The sequence below is a fragment of the Calliopsis andreniformis genome, chromosome 10, assembly GCF_051401765.1.
Source record: "Calliopsis andreniformis isolate RMS-2024a chromosome 10, iyCalAndr_principal, whole genome shotgun sequence".
Lineage (NCBI taxonomy): Eukaryota > Metazoa > Arthropoda > Insecta > Hymenoptera > Andrenidae > Calliopsis > Calliopsis andreniformis.
Window position 1 is genome coordinate 17,437,644 of NC_135071.1, and position 20,718 is coordinate 17,458,361.

The 20,718-nt window shown below is 37.0% G+C and overlaps 5 protein-coding genes across 6 annotated transcripts; 3 read left to right on the forward strand and 2 right to left on the reverse strand.

The window, feature by feature from the left end:
• Positions 1-298: 298 nt before the first annotated feature.
• Stt3a (catalytic subunit 3A of the oligosaccharyltransferase complex) lies at positions 299-4,230 on the reverse strand. 2 transcript variants are annotated; one of them, XM_076388158.1, is made up of 13 exons: positions 4,031-4,230; positions 3,347-3,503; positions 3,095-3,262; positions 2,855-3,015; positions 2,388-2,777; positions 2,168-2,321; positions 1,849-2,087; positions 1,610-1,774; positions 1,340-1,528; positions 1,034-1,253; positions 908-958; positions 770-795; positions 299-690 (listed from the first exon to the last, which is right to left on the reverse strand). In XM_076388158.1, exons 2-13 carry the CDS (start codon positions 3,441-3,443, stop codon positions 664-666), a joined length of 1,887 nt encoding a protein of 628 aa, XP_076244273.1. In that variant the 5' UTR covers positions 3,444-3,503; positions 4,031-4,230; the 3' UTR covers positions 299-663. The 2 variants fall into 2 exon arrangements, with proteins under 2 accessions (XP_076244273.1, XP_076244272.1); XM_076388157.1 differs by having other exon boundaries at positions 770-958.
• A 370-nt stretch (positions 4,231-4,600) lies between these two features.
• Nup205 (nuclear pore complex protein Nup205) lies at positions 4,601-11,433 on the forward strand. The gene is made up of 6 exons (XM_076386747.1): positions 4,601-4,697; positions 4,985-5,148; positions 5,240-5,656; positions 5,742-6,753; positions 6,835-10,773; positions 10,860-11,433. The coding sequence occupies exons 1-6, from the start codon at positions 4,688-4,690 to the stop codon at positions 11,069-11,071; spliced, it is 5,754 nt and encodes a 1,917-aa protein (XP_076242862.1). The 5' UTR covers positions 4,601-4,687; the 3' UTR covers positions 11,072-11,433.
• Pig-c (phosphatidylinositol glycan anchor biosynthesis class C) lies at positions 11,423-12,387 on the reverse strand. The gene has a single exon (XM_076386751.1). It carries the CDS (start codon positions 12,300-12,302, stop codon positions 11,478-11,480), a length of 825 nt encoding a protein of 274 aa, XP_076242866.1. The 5' UTR covers positions 12,303-12,387; the 3' UTR covers positions 11,423-11,477.
• A 196-nt stretch (positions 12,388-12,583) lies between these two features.
• Positions 12,584-16,437, forward strand: LOC143184486 (NF-X1-type zinc finger protein NFXL1). Its single transcript, XM_076386749.1, has 6 exons — positions 12,584-12,624; positions 13,223-13,540; positions 13,617-13,729; positions 13,802-15,482; positions 15,569-15,952; positions 16,313-16,437. Exons 2-6 carry the CDS (start codon positions 13,274-13,276, stop codon positions 16,331-16,333), a joined length of 2,466 nt encoding a protein of 821 aa, XP_076242864.1. The 5' UTR covers positions 12,584-12,624; positions 13,223-13,273; the 3' UTR covers positions 16,334-16,437.
• Prp6 (pre-mRNA processing factor 6) lies at positions 16,332-20,181 on the forward strand. Its single transcript, XM_076386748.1, has 9 exons — positions 16,332-16,549; positions 16,636-16,695; positions 16,987-17,113; positions 17,210-17,760; positions 17,834-18,614; positions 18,684-18,899; positions 18,976-19,317; positions 19,389-19,732; positions 19,810-20,181. Exons 1-9 carry the CDS (start codon positions 16,455-16,457, stop codon positions 20,087-20,089), a joined length of 2,796 nt encoding a protein of 931 aa, XP_076242863.1. The 5' UTR covers positions 16,332-16,454; the 3' UTR covers positions 20,090-20,181.
• The last annotated feature ends 537 nt before the right edge of the window (positions 20,182-20,718 follow it).

Here is a 20,718-nt window from a genome sequence, read left to right on the forward strand (position 1 = left end):
ATTAATATATATGGCAGTTCTCGGACTTCTCGTTGCAACATTTTGGCTGCAAAATAAACTAACTTCTTTTAATCTAAATTTGTTTTCTACCTAAACGATAACTATCTTATTATAAAGTAAATCTTCCCCAAACCATAAGAAGAATAACTTACTCCTTATGCACTTCCTGATTAAACAAGAACCATTTGCAATTACAAGGATAATTATAATAAACTTTCAGTTGTAATTGTACTTTAGACATTCCTTAAGTTATAAGTATCAGCGTATTCTTCTTACAGACAGTATTAAAGTGAATACATGTGCTTTCAAAATTTAATTATTATGTAAATCAAGAATTACATTTACACAAGTGATGTTCATGATAGGGTTAAAGCATACCTTTTACGAAAGTTTTTATTATGTTGATGTTTATGGAAATATGTAATTCTGCATTTAGTGCCACGTTGATATCTCAGACAATTATAAAACTTATAAGCGAATGTGATTATGACATAGTTTACAGAGTTGTAATAGTACTACTTCTTTTTTTATTAGTCCATATTTTTTAATTTCCTCTGTTTCTCAGATCTTTCACTTTATAAATTCGAACAAGCCAATGCTCCGTCGTGTAAGCTTCTTCTAGCATATCTAGCTCAAAGTCTTTGTTACCGATTTCCATGTTTCTCACCCTATCGTACCCTGAAGGCTTACCTATTCAATTATTAAGTTAGAGCGTTTATTGAGAAGAAACTTTAATATTTAATATGCTGATGAAAACTGATAAACTCACCCCCTTCCGTATACACTTGACCAAATCTGTAATAACACATTTTGTACATAAGACAATTGAGCAAAATTGGAGAACCCTCTTTATCCACTCTAAATTCTCCTGCAGAGTTATAATAATCCCATTCTGTTATAGATTTACCCTTCTCTGTGCTTCCGCCAATGCGTACCATCCATAGGAACTTGTTTATGTCTAAAATTAATTTCACATCGAACTTCACTTCTTCCCATATTTAAGGAACATCAAATTCATTTTACTTAGACATACCATCTGACGAATAGCCTGTAAGTCCCCCAAAAATGACAAGAACGTAATTAACGTCAAGCTCTCTCATTATTTCGTATGCTTTTTCCTCGGAACTCGCCATTGCTTGACCGACTCTTGATATGTGAGTATTGTTCCATGTGTTATTGTCTACTAAAATTGTCCGATTTGCCATTGCAGTAATTTGGTACCCATAATCCCACCAAGACATTACTTTGGCGTTCTACATTCAAGAAAAAATTGTTTTCATAGAAACCGAGGTAAGAATCAAGATTGTTAAATATCAAAATTATTTATGACGTAAATTACTTCAGGTGTGTTCATGCGTAGCCAATAATACGCCTCTCGGAAATCGTCGAAGATCATTCGACCACCGTCAGGAGAACGTGCAGATAATACAATGCTAGGTGAGCTATAGGCTTCCGCTGTAACCCAAGTACAGTGGAAGGTGTACGAAAGAAACAGAACACACATTACTATTATGAATAATGTGGCGACCTAAAAATGAAAGTTAATTCCTAGAGTATTTGTTTCACGAGTTCAATTACTACTTCTCAGGTTGAACGTAAGTACAATTACCTCGCTCCTGAATACATAATGATTTTCGAACTTCTTCGATTTTTTTTCACTGACTTTTCCACTTTCTAGTTGCTTCATATAAGTAAGGAGCAAGGACGAGGCTCCGATACCACCCAAAATGCACATTACGGGGGCAAGAACTAACATCAGACGAACCATAACACCCTAGGGGTTTTAAGAAGCGCTTACATATCTGTGAACTTACTCCTGAGGTAAATTTTTAGTTACGCTGTACTCACGGCGAAGTATAAACTTGTAACACCATACAAAATGAGGAAGATGTTTGAGTCCGTTAATTTTGAGAAGCAGAAGTATAATCCGGAAGGAAATAAGAATACCAAGATCTGAAGATCAAAGTAAAAGGAGCTCCATGATGTTGGCTGATGTTCAGAAACAGAAGCAATTATTGGTATATGATTTTTTGCGTACGATGGATCCAAAAGAGAATAAAAACGTCCAGTCCACGGGGATATTTTTCCTGAAATTAATCGAAGCGATGTGTGAACGTTTCTCGCAGTCCACAAGAATGATTATTGTTAATATTGTCTGTGTATGTACCTGTGATAGTTAAAATAATTCCCAAGACGAATGAGATAGTAACAACAGAGATAATAAGACCACGAAACAGTATTTCGAAGTCAGCTTGCGACACTTTACTGCGTAAATAATCGACTAGAGCGTGTATTTGACACAATCCAAAGACCCCTAATGCCTATGAAGAATAAACATAGTTATAGAAATAATTCACTGACGTAATTAATGCATTTGTCACACTTACAAGCATGTGTTCAGAGCTCTGAACAGGTTGAAAACCGACAAATGATATTTGCATAGATAAAATAGTTCCTAAGCAATATAGAATACTGTATGCAACGTATATTCTATGGGAAAATCGGCCGGTGACCATTAAGGTCAGCACGTGTAAAGGAATGAGATTAATTAAAAATACGTAGCCTCCCCAAGAGGATACCATATAAAAATATGCAAGAGCAGCGCACGTTGCCCAACAGATTGCACCTGTTTTAACTGCTTTTATCCACATGTAATATGTAAACAACATACAAAAAATAGCTATGCCCTCGTTATCGTAAGACCCTGCTACAGATCGCGATATATACCCAGGAACGATTGCTATCATAGCTGCTGCAAACAATCCTGAAGCAGAATCCTGAAAAGACAACAGGATAAAATATCTTTGATACATTGTACAGTGACAATGAGATCAATCTCTAAGGAATCTTTTACCTTGAGTTCTTTGGTAAGCAAGTAAGTGATAATTGTTGTCAAACTAGAAAATAGCGGAGCAAGGAAGACACATATAGTACGTATATCTAAGGTAATATTTAGTAGCCATGAAAGACGGTACAATGCTGCTGAAGTTATCATTAATCCTGGATATATGGTTCCTACAGAAAATTAATGTTACATGAGCAATCACATGTTGAAAGAATGAAACAAATATAAAGTAACACGAAGAAAATATACCTCCAATAATCCTGCCAAGAGGATACCAAACACGATCATCAAACCAATTGTGGAAGCTATAAAATCCATTTTCAGCTAGATATTTTGTTGTGCGGTAATTAAAATATGGATCGAATTCGTGAATAACACTTTCAAATCTTAGGACTGAGAACAATCTTGTTGCAAATGCTACAATCAAACATTTTACATAGAAATAACGGTAATAATGTAAATGCTTAGGTCATTGTTTACTTTTTAATTTTAAGAACTTACATAGGATTGCTGCAAGAGATAACACAGTCAACTTTAGAAGTGTCTCCTGCTTTTGTGCAGACATTCGCAAGCCCCTGGTTTTCATTAATATAGCCATTTTGATTAGGCTATGAGTGCAACTCTGCAATTAACCAAGCACTTCCTTTTTTTAGTTCACCTACATAAACGAAATACAAAGTTACCTATATAAGTCTTCTCCTACTAGTGCAAAAACTAAATCTGTCTCACATGCAGAAAACAAATGGATGCTATAAAATACAGGATTTCTTACAATTTTCTATTCAAACTTCCCCAGTGTGTTCTATACACAGTTAAAATAATTGGAGCTAGATTACTGCACTAGGGGAGGAGTTCTGAAGTTAACGAAGCATTTGTGAACTTTTCGTAACATGATGTTTCACTCATATTCTTCCCTATAAAGCACACTGAGAAATCGAATAAGAAATTCAGTATAAATTCGTGAGAAATGAAGCTACAACTACAGGCACATGGCGTTTGTCATTCACTGCTAGGTTATAACTTCTCGGTGAAGTAAACAAAAAAAAGCTCAACACTGATCAGTGAAAAAATTCAATCGACGCGACGATAAACACGCCACTTCCAAGAAGTACACCCATTGCATGCTGAATGGAGCAAACTACGAGTATTTAAATGGTGCTGTCTATTTGAAGACTGACCACGTACACAAAATTACCGGCCGGCGACATATGTGTATTTTGATTTACGCGTTTTCTCGCTACGCATCGTACATTCATGTAGTTTTACGAATATTACGTAGACCGTGATGTAAACTTACAAATTCATCGATTCTACAACAATACAAGAAAAGTAAGAAAATAACGATGTCATTTAAATTGCTATGAACTCAGAAACATTGCTGAATATTGCGACTCCAAAGAAAAAAGCACGGACTAAAGCTTGCCACTAGTTAGGCCACCCTCAGCTTGGGACGAACTTAAAGCGAATTATTGAATACTCATGTGAATGATAAAATTCTAATATTATTAAATAATATTATATAAAACTTGCTGACTATTCTACTGTAGCTGTATCGTAATATAAAATAAGAATTTTGAAATTCAACGAGGAAATAATGAACTGAAATTAAAAACTGTTTACGCCCCACTATGGGATTTCTCGAAGCAGAATACACGTGTAGCATTCCACTATAGTATAACACTGTTCAATGGTTTATATGATTATCAATGAGTCTGTTGTTCCCGCCAGAGGACCGGTATTTGTATTATGTTGCACGAGATTTCATGCTTTTCGTTATATTTAAGTACAATATTTTCTTCCGACGTACTTCCATTTTCGTAACATTCTAATTATCCAAACAATATGTCTGAAGGTAATTCTTAAGTTACACAATGTCTTTGTATTGAAGATCTTGTATAAGAATCTTAACCTCTGGTGTATATATCACCTGTATAATGTGACTTTAAATCATTTAAGTTACGTTGATGTTATTCAGTTTCCTCTTCCTTATTTTTTTCTTTACCTTTGTTGTAAAGAAATTTGTGTATATAATATTTTTTATTAATACCAGTGGTTGTGTATACCGGTGAAATTTGACCAAACATTTCACAAGTACGTAACACAAAGTCTCATAAGTTTTTATAAATATGTATCTTTTAGAAAAGGCAACAACGGAAGACATGTGGACTCCGTACAAGGAGTTACAGAGTCTCGTGGAACGTTATATTACATCTTCTCCTACCATCCATGACCTTCAGTATCATGAATTTACAGAGGCATTAAGAAATCATAGGCAAAATTTTCTTACACTTTTGCAAAATCCGGTAAGTGATTAATGTGCATAAGTCGCTTGATATTATCTTTAAAGACAAAAGTAAACACTTGTTATGTGCTTTAAGATGCATTTCGTTACAGCCTCCAAATGTAAACAGTCGAGAGGAAATAACAAAAGGAGCAACAGATGGCATTACACTTCCTGGCTTTGGATATCAATTATTGTCCAAGGAACTGGTTGATGAAACTCTGATTATATCAGACATGTACGAACTGAATGAATTTATGGCTTTGGATCTTCTATGTACAGCTCAGTTACAAATGCCTCATCATCCTGGCTTACCTCGAGGATTAACAGCAATATTATTATATTATGATGGGAAAAAAGCACTTACATCAACCTTAAGAATGCTTGTGCAAGCTAGAATGGGACACAGTTGGAAAATTGATGCTCCCATTGCACTCATAAGACACATTACTGAATATACAAATAAATTACAAGAAGATGGTCTGTTAGATAGAATTTTATCATTGCTGGAAAAAATGGATCCTGTTAAGGTATTTGCTTTGAACAGCAGTAGAATTTCTCTATTAAAGACTTTTGTATTTCATATAATTAAATTAAGTACTTCACTTTTAACAGGAGCAAGAATTGTTAGAAAAGAATAGAGCATTGGGAGGACCGAAACATCGTTATATGGTCATGAAACTTTTTAATGATTCCAGACAAGATTTGGCTGATATACTGTATTTGTGGTCTGCTCAATCTTCACTGCCAAACGAAATCTTATTCCACTTAGTGTCTTTATTACAAACGAAACAAGTAGAATCTGATCTAAATGAAGGAGGTCCTGATAAAGTTACTCTTGCTCTTATAATGAGTGTGTTAAATGCAATTAATTTTAGTTCCCTGCACAGTCGTGAAAATGGCGAAGAGTTAATAAACTCTATGCCACTGATCGCGGAAAGTGGGGCTCACGAAGAGTTACATCAGAAGTTAATATCAACTAATATCAATTGGGAGTGTGCTGGGCTACGTGGAGTTATACAATTTGCATTCGCAGTTGCTCTAACAACAATTAAAACTGTAGCCAGCGTACAGCTTTTGAATATCACTAACGAAGATGAAAGATTATTAGAAGCAGCTCTGTCAAATAAATGCTTCCACTTTATGGCGGACGTATTATTCAAAAACAAAACCATATGCTACGAAGAATTCTATATTCGTTATTTCCATTCTCTTATTTCCGACTTCATATTATTAATGCCCTTAAAAATCAAAGATTTACGGAATCGTTCGGATGAATCTATGCGTTTAATACAAGCGTATCAGCAAGAGGGTATCGAACCGCCTCTGAATCTAGATAATCACTTTGAATATCTAATGTTAGCTGTAGCAGAATTATATAAAGAGGATCCTCTAAAATTGGATCTAGTTATGGATTATTGGTGCCATCATACAGACTCCACGCTCGCTTCTTCTACTGTATACATGAATCGATTGCCATCTAGACAAGTTGCTCTATTCAAATTCGTACGTCTTGCAGGCGAGATATTACTAGCAGGACTATTTGTACCGTATCTGAAAATGATAGCGTCCCTTGCTTCTTCTCCACAAGCAGCGAGGCAAGCGTTCAATTTTCTTAAGCCAAATGGTAAATATATCCAAATAATTATAATAATTACTACTCTAAAATTAACATTATAAAAGTAATACTTTATCACATTTTCTTTAGGCACTTCGGGATCAACCACCATTTCTTGGGATCATTTCTTCAAGTCTTTGAGTCGCTATTACATTAATCTTAGGAAAGAATTACCTCCCACGCAGGATACTGTCTATCGTCAAAGAAGTCATCTGAAAGGTATTACTCCGGATGAAGTGAAGGGTCTCGAGGCAGTGCTTTTAGTTGTACAAGTGATCGCAAAGAATGACGAAATGTCGAGGATAGCGATATGCGATCATCCAGGATGGAAAGTGCTACCGTCTTTGATTGGGTTAGTAAGTTGCTCAATATCAATTCCACTGAAGGGTGTCTTGGTGCGAACTCTAGCCGCGTTAGCGAGATCTCCTGAGAGTTCATCTACTGTGTGGCAAAGTTTAGAGGCTGCACAGATACTTTCAACTATACCAACGATAAGTAGTTATCAGCCAAGGGGAGTTCAAACTGAATTAGAGGAGATCGAATCGAAAAAAGACGAATATCCACTTACGAGAGCGATGCTAGAACTTCTGGATGTTCTTACAGATTTTCCCATACCACGATTATTGGGAATGGGTCAGCGTGACCCTGGCTTTGATCCCTACTTACACTTTATCACCAACGCTGTATTCCTAAAATTCCATACGCGATCGTATAAAAACCCAGCAGAAAAGTGGGAAGTCGCTGAAGCTTGTCTGAAAATAATCTCGAAACTCATCAAGCAGTACGAGCCTAATGTGGAAGATTTCACAGGTTGCAGTGTGGAACTTCAAAGCGGAGAGACGACGAGAATCAATTCACCGCCTGGTTATCATATAATGACTCAACTGCATTCTAAATCGGAACTGCTTTATGTTATATTGTACGTTCTCGATAAAGGATGCTCTATTTTTGATACCTACGAGCCTTCTCTGGGTAAAAAGAATCTTGAAAATAGTACTCTATATTGCTTAGAAATATTAGAAAGAGGACTGAAAACGCAGCACAATTACATGTCGCAACTAGCAGCTGCGAAATCCATACAAAAGCTTCTCACTGGATTATCAAGATTGCTTCTAGAAGTGGATCCACAATCAAAGAAGCCTGACTACATGATAAACGTTGCCAAATACGTGTCGTACAGCTCGTGGCTTCCACAGCACGCGTTCCATGCTGTTGGTGTGATCCACGAGGTGACTAATGAGCCTGGAGCAGACTCTGAATTACTTTCCACGTTCACAGCTACTCCTAACTTAACTACACATATTAGACACGGTTTCGTGGAGTGTCTAGACACAGACATTATCCTCGATGAAGATGTGGAGTCGAGTGAAAAGCAATACACTGGCAATTGCAAAGAACGAATACTGTTATTGATGATGCAAAGCATCACACGACCAACTCCGAATCTTTCTCATTATCTCCTAGGATTTGAGATTACAAAAGATATCCGAAAGACTATATTACTGCAACCTGGCATATTTGGATTTCCACGAACCTGTTTGCATTCAATACTAGGAATTTTAGAGCAGTCCCTCGAACGTGGTCGTGACAAAATAACTGAAGCTTGTTATTGTTTCCTCCACACATTAGCTGCAAACAATAAGACATCCATTCCAGTGTTGAGATTCCTGCGAACCAGCGCCTATCAAGACTTTGTACAGAGACACCTATCGAAATTGCCATTCGAGGGACAAAATAAAGCCACAGAGCTTGGTTGCATGTCGTGGTTATTAAAGATAGCTGCGATCGAACTACGTGTCGCTGGAGGGAGATTGCAGAGCTCACTTGTTCAGCGATTAGTAGGAAACTTCGGTCAGGAAAAAGGGCAGATTGTTCCCTCGCAGAAGCTCCTAATGGATCTTCTGCATTATATCGAATTTCAGCTTCAACTAGAGCCGCCATTAATGTTAGACTTCTTTGATCCATCTCAAGTGGAAATGGTCTTGGGTCGCTGCAGTGTTCCAGTTGCGTTAATAGGAGGGCCTCGGCTCGTGGACATCAGAAAGTTGCACTCCCTTATCACAGAGGAATTAGCTGTTACACAAAACAGTGCAACTGCAACTCAGCGGAACCTCATGCAACAAGAAGTGCAGAGGATTTTGACACATGCCTTGAAGAGGAACCAAACGAAATTATTATCCTATGCCACGGTGAAATTTGTAGAGGGCTGGTGTCAAACGACAGAAATACTTTTCTGTGTCGCATCCAATCAACAACTACCCACCCCACAGAAACAAAATTTGCTACTGAATTTGTCTCACGACTTACTGCAAAAGATGACATCTTGTGAAGCTTTAAACGAGATCAAAACCTTGGTATCTGGAACGATTTTAATGTTGCTGGTGAACCTACGCAACAGCTTTATCACGCAAACGGACACTGAGTCATTCCCATCGTCACCATCGAATACAACAATGATGAAAATAATCCTTAGCCACATCCTACAGTGGATTTTGAATGCAGGCGCTTCCTCGCAGAAAGTAATCACCCATTTATACGCAGCTTTATTGAATTTCCTTTGCGTGGTTGGCTTGGAGAAATCAGAGAACACGAACATAATGGATTTAATGTATGTCAGTCAGTTGGACAGTTCAGTAAACAGGGTGATGCCTGTTCAGGAACGCTCTCATCGATACGCTACAATCCAAGTTATAAACAGTTTTGGAAATAAGCTAATGGATATTTTGTGCCACAATTGCTCAGGTGGTCACGATGTTTGCAAGATGCTGGCATTATCCTGCTTAGATAAAATCTTGGAACTGGATTATGATAACGCTTGGATAATATACTTGGCTAGTAGAGGATATTTAAAACACATGATCGATAGCCTCTTAGAGTCTGATAACATGTTACGAGGCATGTTGCAACCAGAGCCTCAGACACTGAGACCACTGTACTTATACGAAGCGAAAATGGCAACGTTTTGTAGAATGGCTTCTACAAGGCTGGGCGCAGAAAGTCTCTTAGAAAATAAGATTTTATCTTGTATATCTAGCATGGTCGTCTTCGACCACCACCCTGACGTTCACATAGGATTTGAGGGAGGTGACTACTCCTTCATTCCTTCTATTGGACAACGCTATCAGCAGATCTTCTTGCCAGCTTTATATCTTTGCGATGCTCTGCTCACTACTCTTGGAACAGAGAATCAATCTTGTGCCATACAAGTTTGTGGATTTCTACAAAGTCACAGGGACACTATCGAGATGGTTTTAAGAAACGCTTTTCCAAAAACGAACACTCTCTTTCTGAAGGAAATTGCCTGTCTAACGGGTGTCATATCCAGATCTGCGAACATCGATATGTACAAATTAGTGGACGAAGAATTGGCAAAAACAGACTTTGATGACCGTAAAACGGAAGATACTTCAGGAATGAGAGAGCTTCGAGCTCATTTGTATAGATTACAGAAACTAATGCTGTCTTTATTATATAAATTCCAACTACAAATAGCTCCTGTTCGCTTGAGCCACGAGCAAACGGATGCAAACCAGCAGCACGTGTTCTGCGTGCAAATAGTTGCGAATATCATGTTGTACACGCGCAATCAAATGCAGCACAGCAGAATGGACCAAAAGATACGGAATGTGCTATTTGATCCTCATCTAACGCCGAAACCAAGTAGCAGAGAGGACAAGATGAAGGACTCAACTGGTGGAGTGCACTTAGGAACGATTGTTGACCAGCTTGTCTCCGTTACTAATTTATTGCACAGCGAATTGCCACATATTGACACTCTCGTAAAAAAGGTAGCAATGGTAGGGGAAATGAGTACGACAGAATTAAAAGAATACATGTCTGAGGAAGAAGCAGAGCTTGATGTACAGAAGCAACGAGTTATAGTGGAGCAGCGATTAAATCGCTTGATAAAAGAGAAACGCCAAACCATAAAATATTGTTCCCTGATAATAGAACATGCTTTATACATTCTTTGGAGTCACTTGGATTTCTACATGATACAAGTAGTATCGCGGCATAGCCGAATGCAAGGTATTTTTCCCTTCCTTTCTCTTAATGATCAACAATGATTTTACCCAACTTTGAATGATTTATTTATATTGTTTTACTCTTTTTAGTAACTTCAGCAGGCATAGACGAAGACATGGTAGCATGGAAAGTATCGTCGGAGACGTTGATGGAACTAAAGCAAGGTCTTGTTTCTACATTCACAGACAGTTTTATTACACAGTTATTAGATACACATAATGAATATGTAACTATTGATCATAGTTTTATCGAGGCCCTTGTAAGAAGGATCAAAAGATTATTACAGTTTATAATTGTATAGTAATTTCGCACCTACGTATATCAATTCGAATTTATAAAAACATATTTTTTTATACGCTGTGTAAAGTGTCTGCCAAAAATCGCGTAAACAGTATTTATTACAGAAATGAAATTAGACTTGACCAGATTCGTTAAATATACTTTTCAATTCATCTCCTAATGTAATTCAATGGAAGAAAATTTAGCAGCGGTGTCATGCATACTTTAATATCCACAAATGGCGTTGAATAGTTAAATTAATGTTGTTGACATATTTTGTTGGATACAGTAATGTATGAAAATAATCTTCCATAATTATGTTCTGTTACTACATTTATGTGGTGTCCATTACTAATAAATTAAACATTTAAATAACATGGACAATTCATTTGTGTATTCATTTGTCTATTGCCGCATTACATATGTTTCTAAGAAGTGATAACAGCCTCATCCCATGGACCATAAATATTATCCTTATATCTTTGGCATTGTATATACCACCAAGGGCAAATGAAATGTAAAAATACTATGGATAAAATAAAAACATAAGAAATTGTTTGCGAAATGTGTAAAAGAAAATATAAAGTAGTGAATGTTAAACAAATTGAAATAAGTATTTTGTTACTTAATTTATACATTAAAAATGGTAATAAAACGAAGCATTGTCCTGCAACTGTGAGGAGAGAAAAAGCATGTAGTGGAGATGCTAATCTGGATGCTAACATCAATGAGCCAAATATTGATGATGTAATAGACAATGAATCGGATAAAGAGATATGCAGAGGACCATATTTGCTAAATACTAAATGTGTTAAAAACATTAATATTGTCATAGCATAAATAGTATCAGTACTAATGGTTTCAGTTAGAGTTTTTAGGACTGGTGATAAAATATAGCCAAATGTAAGAAAAATTAACACAGTTCTAACGTGTTTTGTCCAACTGAATAAAGTATTTGGTTCTTTGAAACAGTATAAAAAATAGCCCAAAACTGTTAAGATTACACCTGATACAAAAACAACATTAGGACTGGTCCACTCTTCGTTTAACCCTATGAATATGATAACAAAAAGAATTACAATATCCAGCTGGATGCATATAGTAGCACCAAACACAATTGCTTCTATTAACGTTACATTGTTTGGCTTTATATTTTTTTGCAACTGTTTTAAAAACGAGCTGTCAGTATAATTATCTGGCAAACCATAATTTTCATACAAGTTCTTTTGCCACTGTATTTTTGAAGTCATCATGAATTTTCTCTTTCCTGTTTAATAAACTTCGAACGCTGTTTCTTCAATTTCATATACGATTTTATAAATAATATATGATGAACGAACCCATTCATCTCAATTAACATTTTGTCTTTGTTAAAATCTTCGTAAACTACAAATTTTAATGAAATTTCGAATCATTGTTAAACAGAATTTCTTATAATATTAAAGATTGAAATGAATAAACCTTGTATCCATCAGTTCGCAGAATAAATGATATTAAGTTAAATCCAATAAAATGATTCTTAACAAAGTGACTGCGAGACACGTGGATAAATTTGGTTGAAATTTTTAAATTCACGTAACGTATCTTGATAGATAAATATTTTTTAATGAATCGATTCAGCAGTGGAATCTAATTTGCGAGATAAATGATCTAATATCATTAACGATTGATTTCTCGCTTATCTTTTACGATGTTTCTCATCAAATAACCAATAAATACGTAGCCATACTGTTCATTCCACTATATATATAAGTCTGTACTCTGCAAAAAAGTTTATTGTAAATGTATAACTAAAATTTGGAACAATTCTAATATAATATACGTCAACGAAAGTTCTTTGCTTTCTTTTAACTTAACATTTAATCGATAATCGGCGTATGTTATTTAAACGTTGAAACCTTCGTTACACGAGTGCATGCACATGTATATGTATATAAGTAAACAAATTATAAAAATGTGCTTTTTACATTGAAGCCTACTCTATTTTACGTACCTATTAATATAATTTTTAAAATAAAAATAGATCTGTTATTTAATCTTTCTATGATAACACTTTTTTACTGAGTGCCTTGAGTGAACAGTAAGCATTAATTGGCTAATAAAATTTGTGACAAAAATGTAGGTTTGCAAAATAATTATTTGTTTTTTATTGAATTATATTTTATTGTTCCAGGATAAGAAATATATCAACCACTTTTTTATCGGTTTAGACTTTTAAAGAAGCATGCAGAAGTTTAGACGAGCTCAAGCCCAAAATAAAATAGCAATTACTAAACATTTAGAAGCTAATGCAGCTTACTTAGAATCATCTAGTGAAGATGAGGATGACACGAATGAAGAAGATATTGAGAATGCAGTTGGTAAAGTTTTATCTGCCTATCAAGGACAAGTGGCAGATTCAGAGAAGATTTTATCATATTTAATTAATATTTTTCAATCTGGAAGTGCAGTATGTTTAATATGTATTTCAACTGTAAAAAGAGCAGATCCAGTATGTTTAAACATGATCTTAATTTATTAAACATACCATATTTTAGAACATTTCAATAACAGAGTAATTGTTTTAGATCTGGAACTGTAGCAAATGTTTTGCTTTCCTCCATTTATCATGTATTCTACATTGGATAAAAGACAGTTTGAATGTTAAACGCGAGAAAGGCATTGAACCAGTCTGGGCATGGTAATCAACAATTTAAGAAAAGTACATTATTTACTATGGTATAATTTTAACATTATGTTCAATTTATTCCAGCCCAAAATGTCGTATGGAATATGGACCAGACAAAGTTCCTCGTAAATATACATGTTTTTGTATGAAAGTTGTGGATCCTCCTTACCAACCATGGAACATTCCACACTCTTGTGGAGATACCTGTGGCAAACTTCTACAACCAGAATGTGGGCACAAATGTGTTCTACTTTGTCACCCTGGCCCTTGCCCTCCATGCGCAAAGACAGTCTCAATAAAATGTTTTTGTGGCAAACAAACACCACAACAACGACGATGTAATACCAAAGAATGGAGCTGTAATACTACATGCAACAAACCTTATAAATCGTGTTCCCATTCATGTATGCAGGTTTGCCACAAAGGAGATTGCCCTCCTTGCTCAGAAACACTATTGCTTGAGTGTCATTGCAAGAATAACAAGGAAATTAAGCACTGTTCCGAAGGTGTATGGATTTGTGATAAACCTTGCAATAGACCGCTGTCTTGTAACGTTCACGTTTGTCAGAGTACATGTCATTTACCTGGCGATTGTGGACCATGTCCCTTGGAGAAGAACAGAACATGCCCTTGCGGGAAAAAGCGGTATGCTGTTTCTTGCAAGCAAGAACAGCTGCCCACGTGTGGAGACACGTGCGGAAAGTTGCTAGATTGTGGCTCACACTTTTGTAATATGAGATGCCACACGGACAAATGCGGCCAATGTTTAGAAGTGGTCACGAAGTCCTGTCGTTGTGGCAGCTACCAGAAAGAAATTGCTTGTGGCAAGGAATTCCACTGCAACAAAAAATGTACGCAAGTACGCCTCTGTGGGAGGCACCTGTGCAATAGAAAATGTTGCGACTGTCTGATCAAAAACACGTACAACGTGTGCGAAAAAACATGCGAAAACACTTTGAACTGCCGTAAACACAAGTGCTCCGCTCCGTGTCACAGCGGTCCCTGCTATCCATGCGCACGAACTGACGTTATTCAGTGCAGATGTGGGTACAACAAAATAACAGTACCATGTGGTACCGTGAAAAGGATCAAACCACCACCTTGCAATAAGCCTTGCAAGATACCCCCCATCTGTCACCATCCTAAGAGAGAAACGCATAAATGCCATCAAGGCCCGTGTCCACCTTGCAAGAAGATCTGTGGTTTGATATATAAACGGTGTGGCCATTCCTGCATTGCTGTTTGCCATACGAAAGTGTGGGTAAATGTGAGCAAAGACGATGTGAAAACCCAACCTGCAGGGCCATGGGATATACGAAAGGAAACTATGCAACTGAAGACTTTGCCTTGTCCACCTTGCGAAGTTTCAGTACCAGTGACATGCTTTGGAGGTCACGAGATATGTCCAGAACCTTGTCATAAGGCTAGACCTTCTTCCTGTGGAAGGCTATGTGGAAGAATGTTATCCTGCACGAATCACACTTGCGAACTACTTTGCCACAAAGTCTCGTCCTCTGGAGACAGCAAGGATGGTACTCCTTGCACGGAATGCGAAAAGCCATGTTCGTTTCCACGGACACCTGGTTGCACGCATTCATGTGCAAAATCGTGTCATCCTGCACCGTGTAGTCCTTGCAAACAATTAGTTAAGATCTCATGTCACTGTGGAATAGTTACTCTGTTTCGAAGGTGTGTCGAATTGACCTCTGCCACGGTGGAACAGCGTAACAAGTTGCTTGAATGTGGAAATCAATGTCCCAAAAATGTAAATAAATGATTTCAATGTTTCACGTTCGTATATTTATCGAATATTATTCGTAGCTATTAATATAATCGTTATATATGTTACAGTATGCTTGTGGGCATCGCTGCATGAACAATTGTCATCCAGGACCGTGTAAAAATGGAGACGAATGCAACAAGAAAATGAAGTTATTTTGTCTGTGTAAACGTATTAAAAAGGATTTTGTCTGCTCGGTGGTGCAAAAGCAACAGATTCAAATTCAATGTGACGACATTTGCAAACAATTAAAAAATGAGAAGAGTCAAGCGGAAGCTGCTCTGTTAGAGCAGAAACGTCAGGTGGAAGAACTGCGGAACCAAGAAGAAATCGAAAAGTTCGAACGGAAATTTAAACCCCGTCGTAAAGGGAAGAATAAATTCGATAGAAGACAATCACAGCAAGAAACTAGGGGTCGCTATTGGAAATACTGGATTTTAGCAATTTTAATATGTGTAACGGGCATAGTAATATTTTATGTAAATATTTGGAAATTTTAACTAATTCTGTGGAATTACATTTAATAAGCAAAATATAATATAGAGTAGGGCTCCTACTAATGCTCAAATGAGTACTTTGAGTGCTCGAATATCTGGATAGTAAGAGCTCCACTATAAAAATTATAAAACTGCATTTTAATTTGAATTTGGACTTGTGCCATAATTGTCGACGAAATATGACAGACTTATCATCCAATGCATTTCTTAAATTTGCATACTTGCAAATATAATTTAAATTTTGTAATCGAATATGATTAACTGTCGATAAAGAAGTGATTAAATACAGAGCATGTGTGTTTTCTCTTTCTCTCATAGGTGTCACTACATAATCATTGAAAAGCGTCATCTAGTTGCAGATAATTTTACAAACAAATATTTAGTTCCCTGAAAGAAGGTTAAGTTTATCCATCAAAGAGTTGTGTATCTGTTTACGTTTGTAAATTGACAGTGAAAGAGAATGGCAGTCCCTTCAGTTTCGTTGTCAACGCGAAATAAAAAACATTTTTTAGGAGTTCCAGCTCCATTAGGATATGTGGCTGGTGTTGGAAGAGGGTAATTTAGAAGAAATAATATTGTGTATTATGATCTGTTGTAAAAAGTGAAATATGGGTTCATTTACCTCTAATGTCATTTTTCAGAGCTACTGGATTCACAACTAGATCTGATATTGGACCTGCTCGAGATGCTAATGACGTTTCGTAAGTTTTTCATACACTGCTCAATAGGATCTCAATTAACTCAAGACTCAAACTTGATGAATACTCCTGGTGGTTAATCTTATCATTTTTGGTAAACAAGTATTAAATTATAGCTGAAGTTTAATTGAATATTCTACTGCAATTTTTTTGTTGGTATTGGAGTATTAATAATCATGACTTTGAATAAGTGAGACCAAACAAAATTGAGACTTGGGTAATTGAGGTTCTACTGGAGTTAATTATGTGTTTAGCAAGAATGACCCATCCTATTATTTTATATTCCATTTACAGAGATGATAGACATGCCCCACCTACAAAACGAACAAAGAAAAAGGAAGAAGAAGAAGAAGATGAAGAAGATTTGAATGACTCTAATTATGATGAATTTTCTGGTTATGGGGGCTCCCTGTTTAGCAAAGTATGCTATTGAATACTTAAAACAATTGGTGCTATATGTATTCTATTTTCTATGCTTATAATTTATATAATACATTGCGTATTAAATTTTCTATAGGATCCATATGACAAAGATGACGAAGAAGCTGATGCCATTTATGAAGCTATCGATAAGCGGATGGATGAGAAGCGTAAAGAATATAGAGAAAAACGGCTCAGAGAAGAATTAGAAAGATATCGTCAAGAACGTCCTAAAATTCAACAGCAGTTTTCAGACTTAAAAAGAGAGTTAGTGAACGTAACAGAAGAAGAGTGGAAAAATGTTCCAGAAGTGGGCGATGCTAGAAATAGGAAACAACGAAATCCTCGAGCAGAAAAGTTTACGCCACTGCCGGATTCTGTACTCGCAAGAAACTTAGGAGGCGAAACATCTACCAGTATTGATCCCTCAAGCGGTCTCGCGTCTATGATGCCAGGTGTAGCAACACCTGGAATGTTAACTCCCACAGGAGACTTGGATCTAAGAAAGATTGGACAAGCTAGAAACACTTTAATGAATGTTAAGTTGAACCAGGTTTCCGATTCTGTAGAGGGTCAAACTGTTGTGGATCCAAAGGGATACCTTACAGATCTGCAAAGTATGATTCCAACATATGGCGGTGACATTAAGTAAGTTCACATAAACATTGGATATACTCAATAATTGAACTTCTCGAAATTCATGTGTCTTCTTTTTTTATAGTGACATCAAGAAAGCAAGGTTGCTTCTAAAATCTGTCCGAGAAACAAATCCTAACCACCCACCCGCGTGGATTGCGTCTGCTCGTTTAGAGGAAGTGACAGGGAAAGTGCAAGCTGCGCGAAATTTAATAATGAAAGGTTGCGAAGTGAACCCTACGTCTGAAGATTTATGGCTAGAAGCAGCTAGACTCCAGCCCCCAGATACAGCCAAAGCAGTGATTGCTCAATCAGTACGACATATACCAACATCTGTACGAATCTGGATAAAAGCAGCTGATTTAGAAGTAGAAACGAAAGCAAAGAGAAGAGTATACCGCAAAGCTTTGGAACATATTCCAAACTCAGTGAGGTTATGGAAAGCCGCGGTTGAGTTAGAGGAACCAGAGGACGCACGAATTTTACTCAGCCGAGCGGTTGAGTGCTGCCCCACTAGCGTAGACTTATGGCTCGCACTGGCTCGACTAGAAACTTATGACAACGCGAGGAAAGTGCTTAACAAGGCGAGAGAGAATATTCCAACTGATAGGCAAATTTGGACCACAGCCGCAAAGTTGGAAGAAGCGAATGGAAACAAACATATGGTGGAGAAAATTATTGACCGTGCGATATCCTCATTAAGTGCAAACGGAGTTGAAATCAATAGAGAGCATTGGTTTAAAGAAGCTATGGAAGCTGAGAAGGCTGGAGCAGTGCATACATGTCAAGTTATCGTTAAAGCAATTATTGGATTTGGCGTGGAAGAAGAAGACAGAAAGCACACGTGGATGGAAGATGCAGAGACTGTAAGATCCTGCTATATTCAGCTTATATTTAATCTAACAGAGTAATTATTTGCTTATTTACTGTTTCAGTGTGCCCAGCAAGGAGCGTTAGAATGTGCCAGGGCTGTCTACGCTTATGCATTATCAACATTCCCAAGCAAAAAGTCGATTTGGCTACGAGCAGCCTATTTCGAGAAGACTTACGGAACACGAGAGTCTCTGGAATCTCTGCTTCAAAGGGCAGTCGCCCATTGTCCCAAAAGCGAGGTGCTTTGGCTCATGGGGGCGAAGTCTAAGTGGTTGGCTGTAAGTAATCTTAACGAAAACTTCAATTACTTATCCATAATCTACAGAATCCTGAATATATTCCTTTATTTTATAGGGTGATGTTCCAGCGGCTAGAGGTATTCTATCTCTCGCTTTCCAAGCGAATCCAAACTCTGAGGAGATTTGGTTAGCAGCCGTGAAACTGGAGTCAGAGAACTCCGAATACGAAAGAGCTCGTCGGTTACTCGCGAAAGCGAGAGCATCTGCGCCAACTCCTAGAGTGATGATGAAAAGTGCGAAACTAGAATGGGCATTGAACAATCTCGATGCAGCTTTGCTGCTCCTGAAAGAAGCTCTGGAAGCGTTTGACGATTTCCCGAAATTATGGTTGATGAAAGGTCAGATCGAAGAACAGCAAGGAAACTTGGACAAAGCTTTAGATACGTACAATCAGGCTGTAAGTTCCTTTCCTTGTTACTGTTAGGTATTCGATTATCTGTGTTAACAAAGTTTCAACTCGCTTTACAGATAAAGAAATGCCCGAATTCAATTCCACTGTGGCGTTTGTTAGCGCAATTAGAACATAGGAAAAATCAAGTCACTAAGGCCCGATCGGTTTTGGAGAAAGCACGCCTGAAGAATCCAAAGAACGCGGAGCTCTGGTTAGAGTCTATCAGAAACGAGCTGAAGAGCGGCGGTGTTAGGGATATGGCGAACACACTTATGGCAAAAGCTTTGCAAGAGTGTCCTACATCTGGTTTACTTTGGGCGGAAGCAATCTTTATGGAACCACGACCACAGAGAAAGACGAAGAGCGTTGATGCTTTGAAAAAGTGTGAGCACGATCCTCACGTGCTTCTTGCAGTTTCTAAGTAAGTAAATCTGTGATTTTCTTTTAGAGATTTATGAGAATTACGTTGATACTAATGAAAATAAATGTACTCTGTAGACTCTTCTGGTGCGAGCATAAAATTACGAAATGCAGAGACTGGTTCAACAGGACAGTAAAGATAGACCCAGACTTGGGCGATGCATGGGCATATTTCTACAAGTTTGAGCTGTTAAATGGAACGGAGGAACAGCAGGAAGATGTAAAGAAACGATGCATCGCTGCTGAACCTCACCACGGTGAAAATTGGTGTAAAGTTTCAAAGAATATAGCGAATTGGTGTTTAAGTATAGATCAGATATTAATATTAGTTGCAAAAGATTTGCCAATTCCGATATAATAAGATAAGTTAAACAGGTATTGTATATATTTCTTATGAACGTATGTAAAATAGTAATCTTCTGACCAAATAAAAACATTTTAATTTACAAAATAAAATAGCCAAAATCAGTGGAATTTCCTACCTTTTTTACTCCTCCTCTGTCTTGCAAATCACAGCTTCCAATGGATCTTCATGAATATTCGTTTGAAATGTGTCATGGCGTCGATTTCCCTTCGGCGCCATGTTCCTTCTTCCTTTTCGATTTATACCAAAAATCTGCAAAACAGAAAGAGAAATCTAATTAGAATAAATAAATTGAAATGAATGCAACAGCCATAAAACAAACAAAGATTTAAAGGTTGACTAAAATTACAAGTGAACGATAAAAAATTTGTCTAATGATGCCAATGTATTAACTTCTGATTCTATCTTTGAGGGGTTCCAATGTATTATGCAATTTACAAATAAATTAAACCTTCTGGAAGTATCGCAACTACATAATCCTATAGTTATATGGAATATGAATAGTTTACCTTTTATTTGAGACCTTAATTTCATCCGTTGGATTAATTTACGAAGCATTTTATGCGCTCTAACAATTTGCCACTGCTTTGAATGTCGCGAAAAACAGCCAACTGAGGGCGCTT

Bases quoted from the DNA above. Each gene is read 5' to 3' on its own strand.
- Stt3a (XM_076388157.1), bottom strand. From the start codon at position 3,443: ATGGCTATATTAATGAAAACCAGGGGCTTGCGAATGTCTGCACAAAAG. The intron at 2,322-2,387 runs GTAAGTGTGACA...TATTCTTCATAG, and splicing joins AGAGCTCTGAACACATGCTT to GCATTAGGGGTCTTTGGATT. The intron at 691-769 runs GTGAGTTTATCA...ATAATTGAATAG, and splicing joins TCAAGTGTATACGGAAGGGG to GTAAGCCTTCAGGGTACGAT.
- LOC143184486 (XM_076386749.1), top strand. From the start codon at position 13,274: ATGCAGAAGTTTAGACGAGCTCAAGCCCAAAATAAAATAGCAATTACT. The intron at 13,541-13,616 runs GTATGTTTAAAC...TAATTGTTTTAG, and splicing joins CTGTAAAAAGAGCAGATCCA to ATCTGGAACTGTAGCAAATG. The intron at 15,483-15,568 runs GTAAATAAATGA...TATATGTTACAG, and splicing joins GAAATCAATGTCCCAAAAAT to TATGCTTGTGGGCATCGCTG.
- Nup205 (XM_076386747.1), top strand. The intron at 5,149-5,239 runs GTAAGTGATTAA...ATTTCGTTACAG, and splicing joins TTACACTTTTGCAAAATCCG to CCTCCAAATGTAAACAGTCG. The intron at 10,774-10,859 runs GTATTTTTCCCT...TACTCTTTTTAG, and splicing joins GCGGCATAGCCGAATGCAAG to TAACTTCAGCAGGCATAGAC.
- Prp6 (XM_076386748.1), top strand. From the start codon at position 16,455: ATGGCAGTCCCTTCAGTTTCGTTGTCAACGCGAAATAAAAAACATTTT. The intron at 18,900-18,975 runs GTAAGTAATCTT...TTTATTTTATAG, and splicing joins CGAAGTCTAAGTGGTTGGCT to GGTGATGTTCCAGCGGCTAG. The intron at 19,318-19,388 runs GTAAGTTCCTTT...CTCGCTTTACAG, and splicing joins TAGATACGTACAATCAGGCT to ATAAAGAAATGCCCGAATTC.
- Pig-c (XM_076386751.1), bottom strand. From the start codon at position 12,302: ATGATGACTTCAAAAATACAGTGGCAAAAGAACTTGTATGAAAATTAT.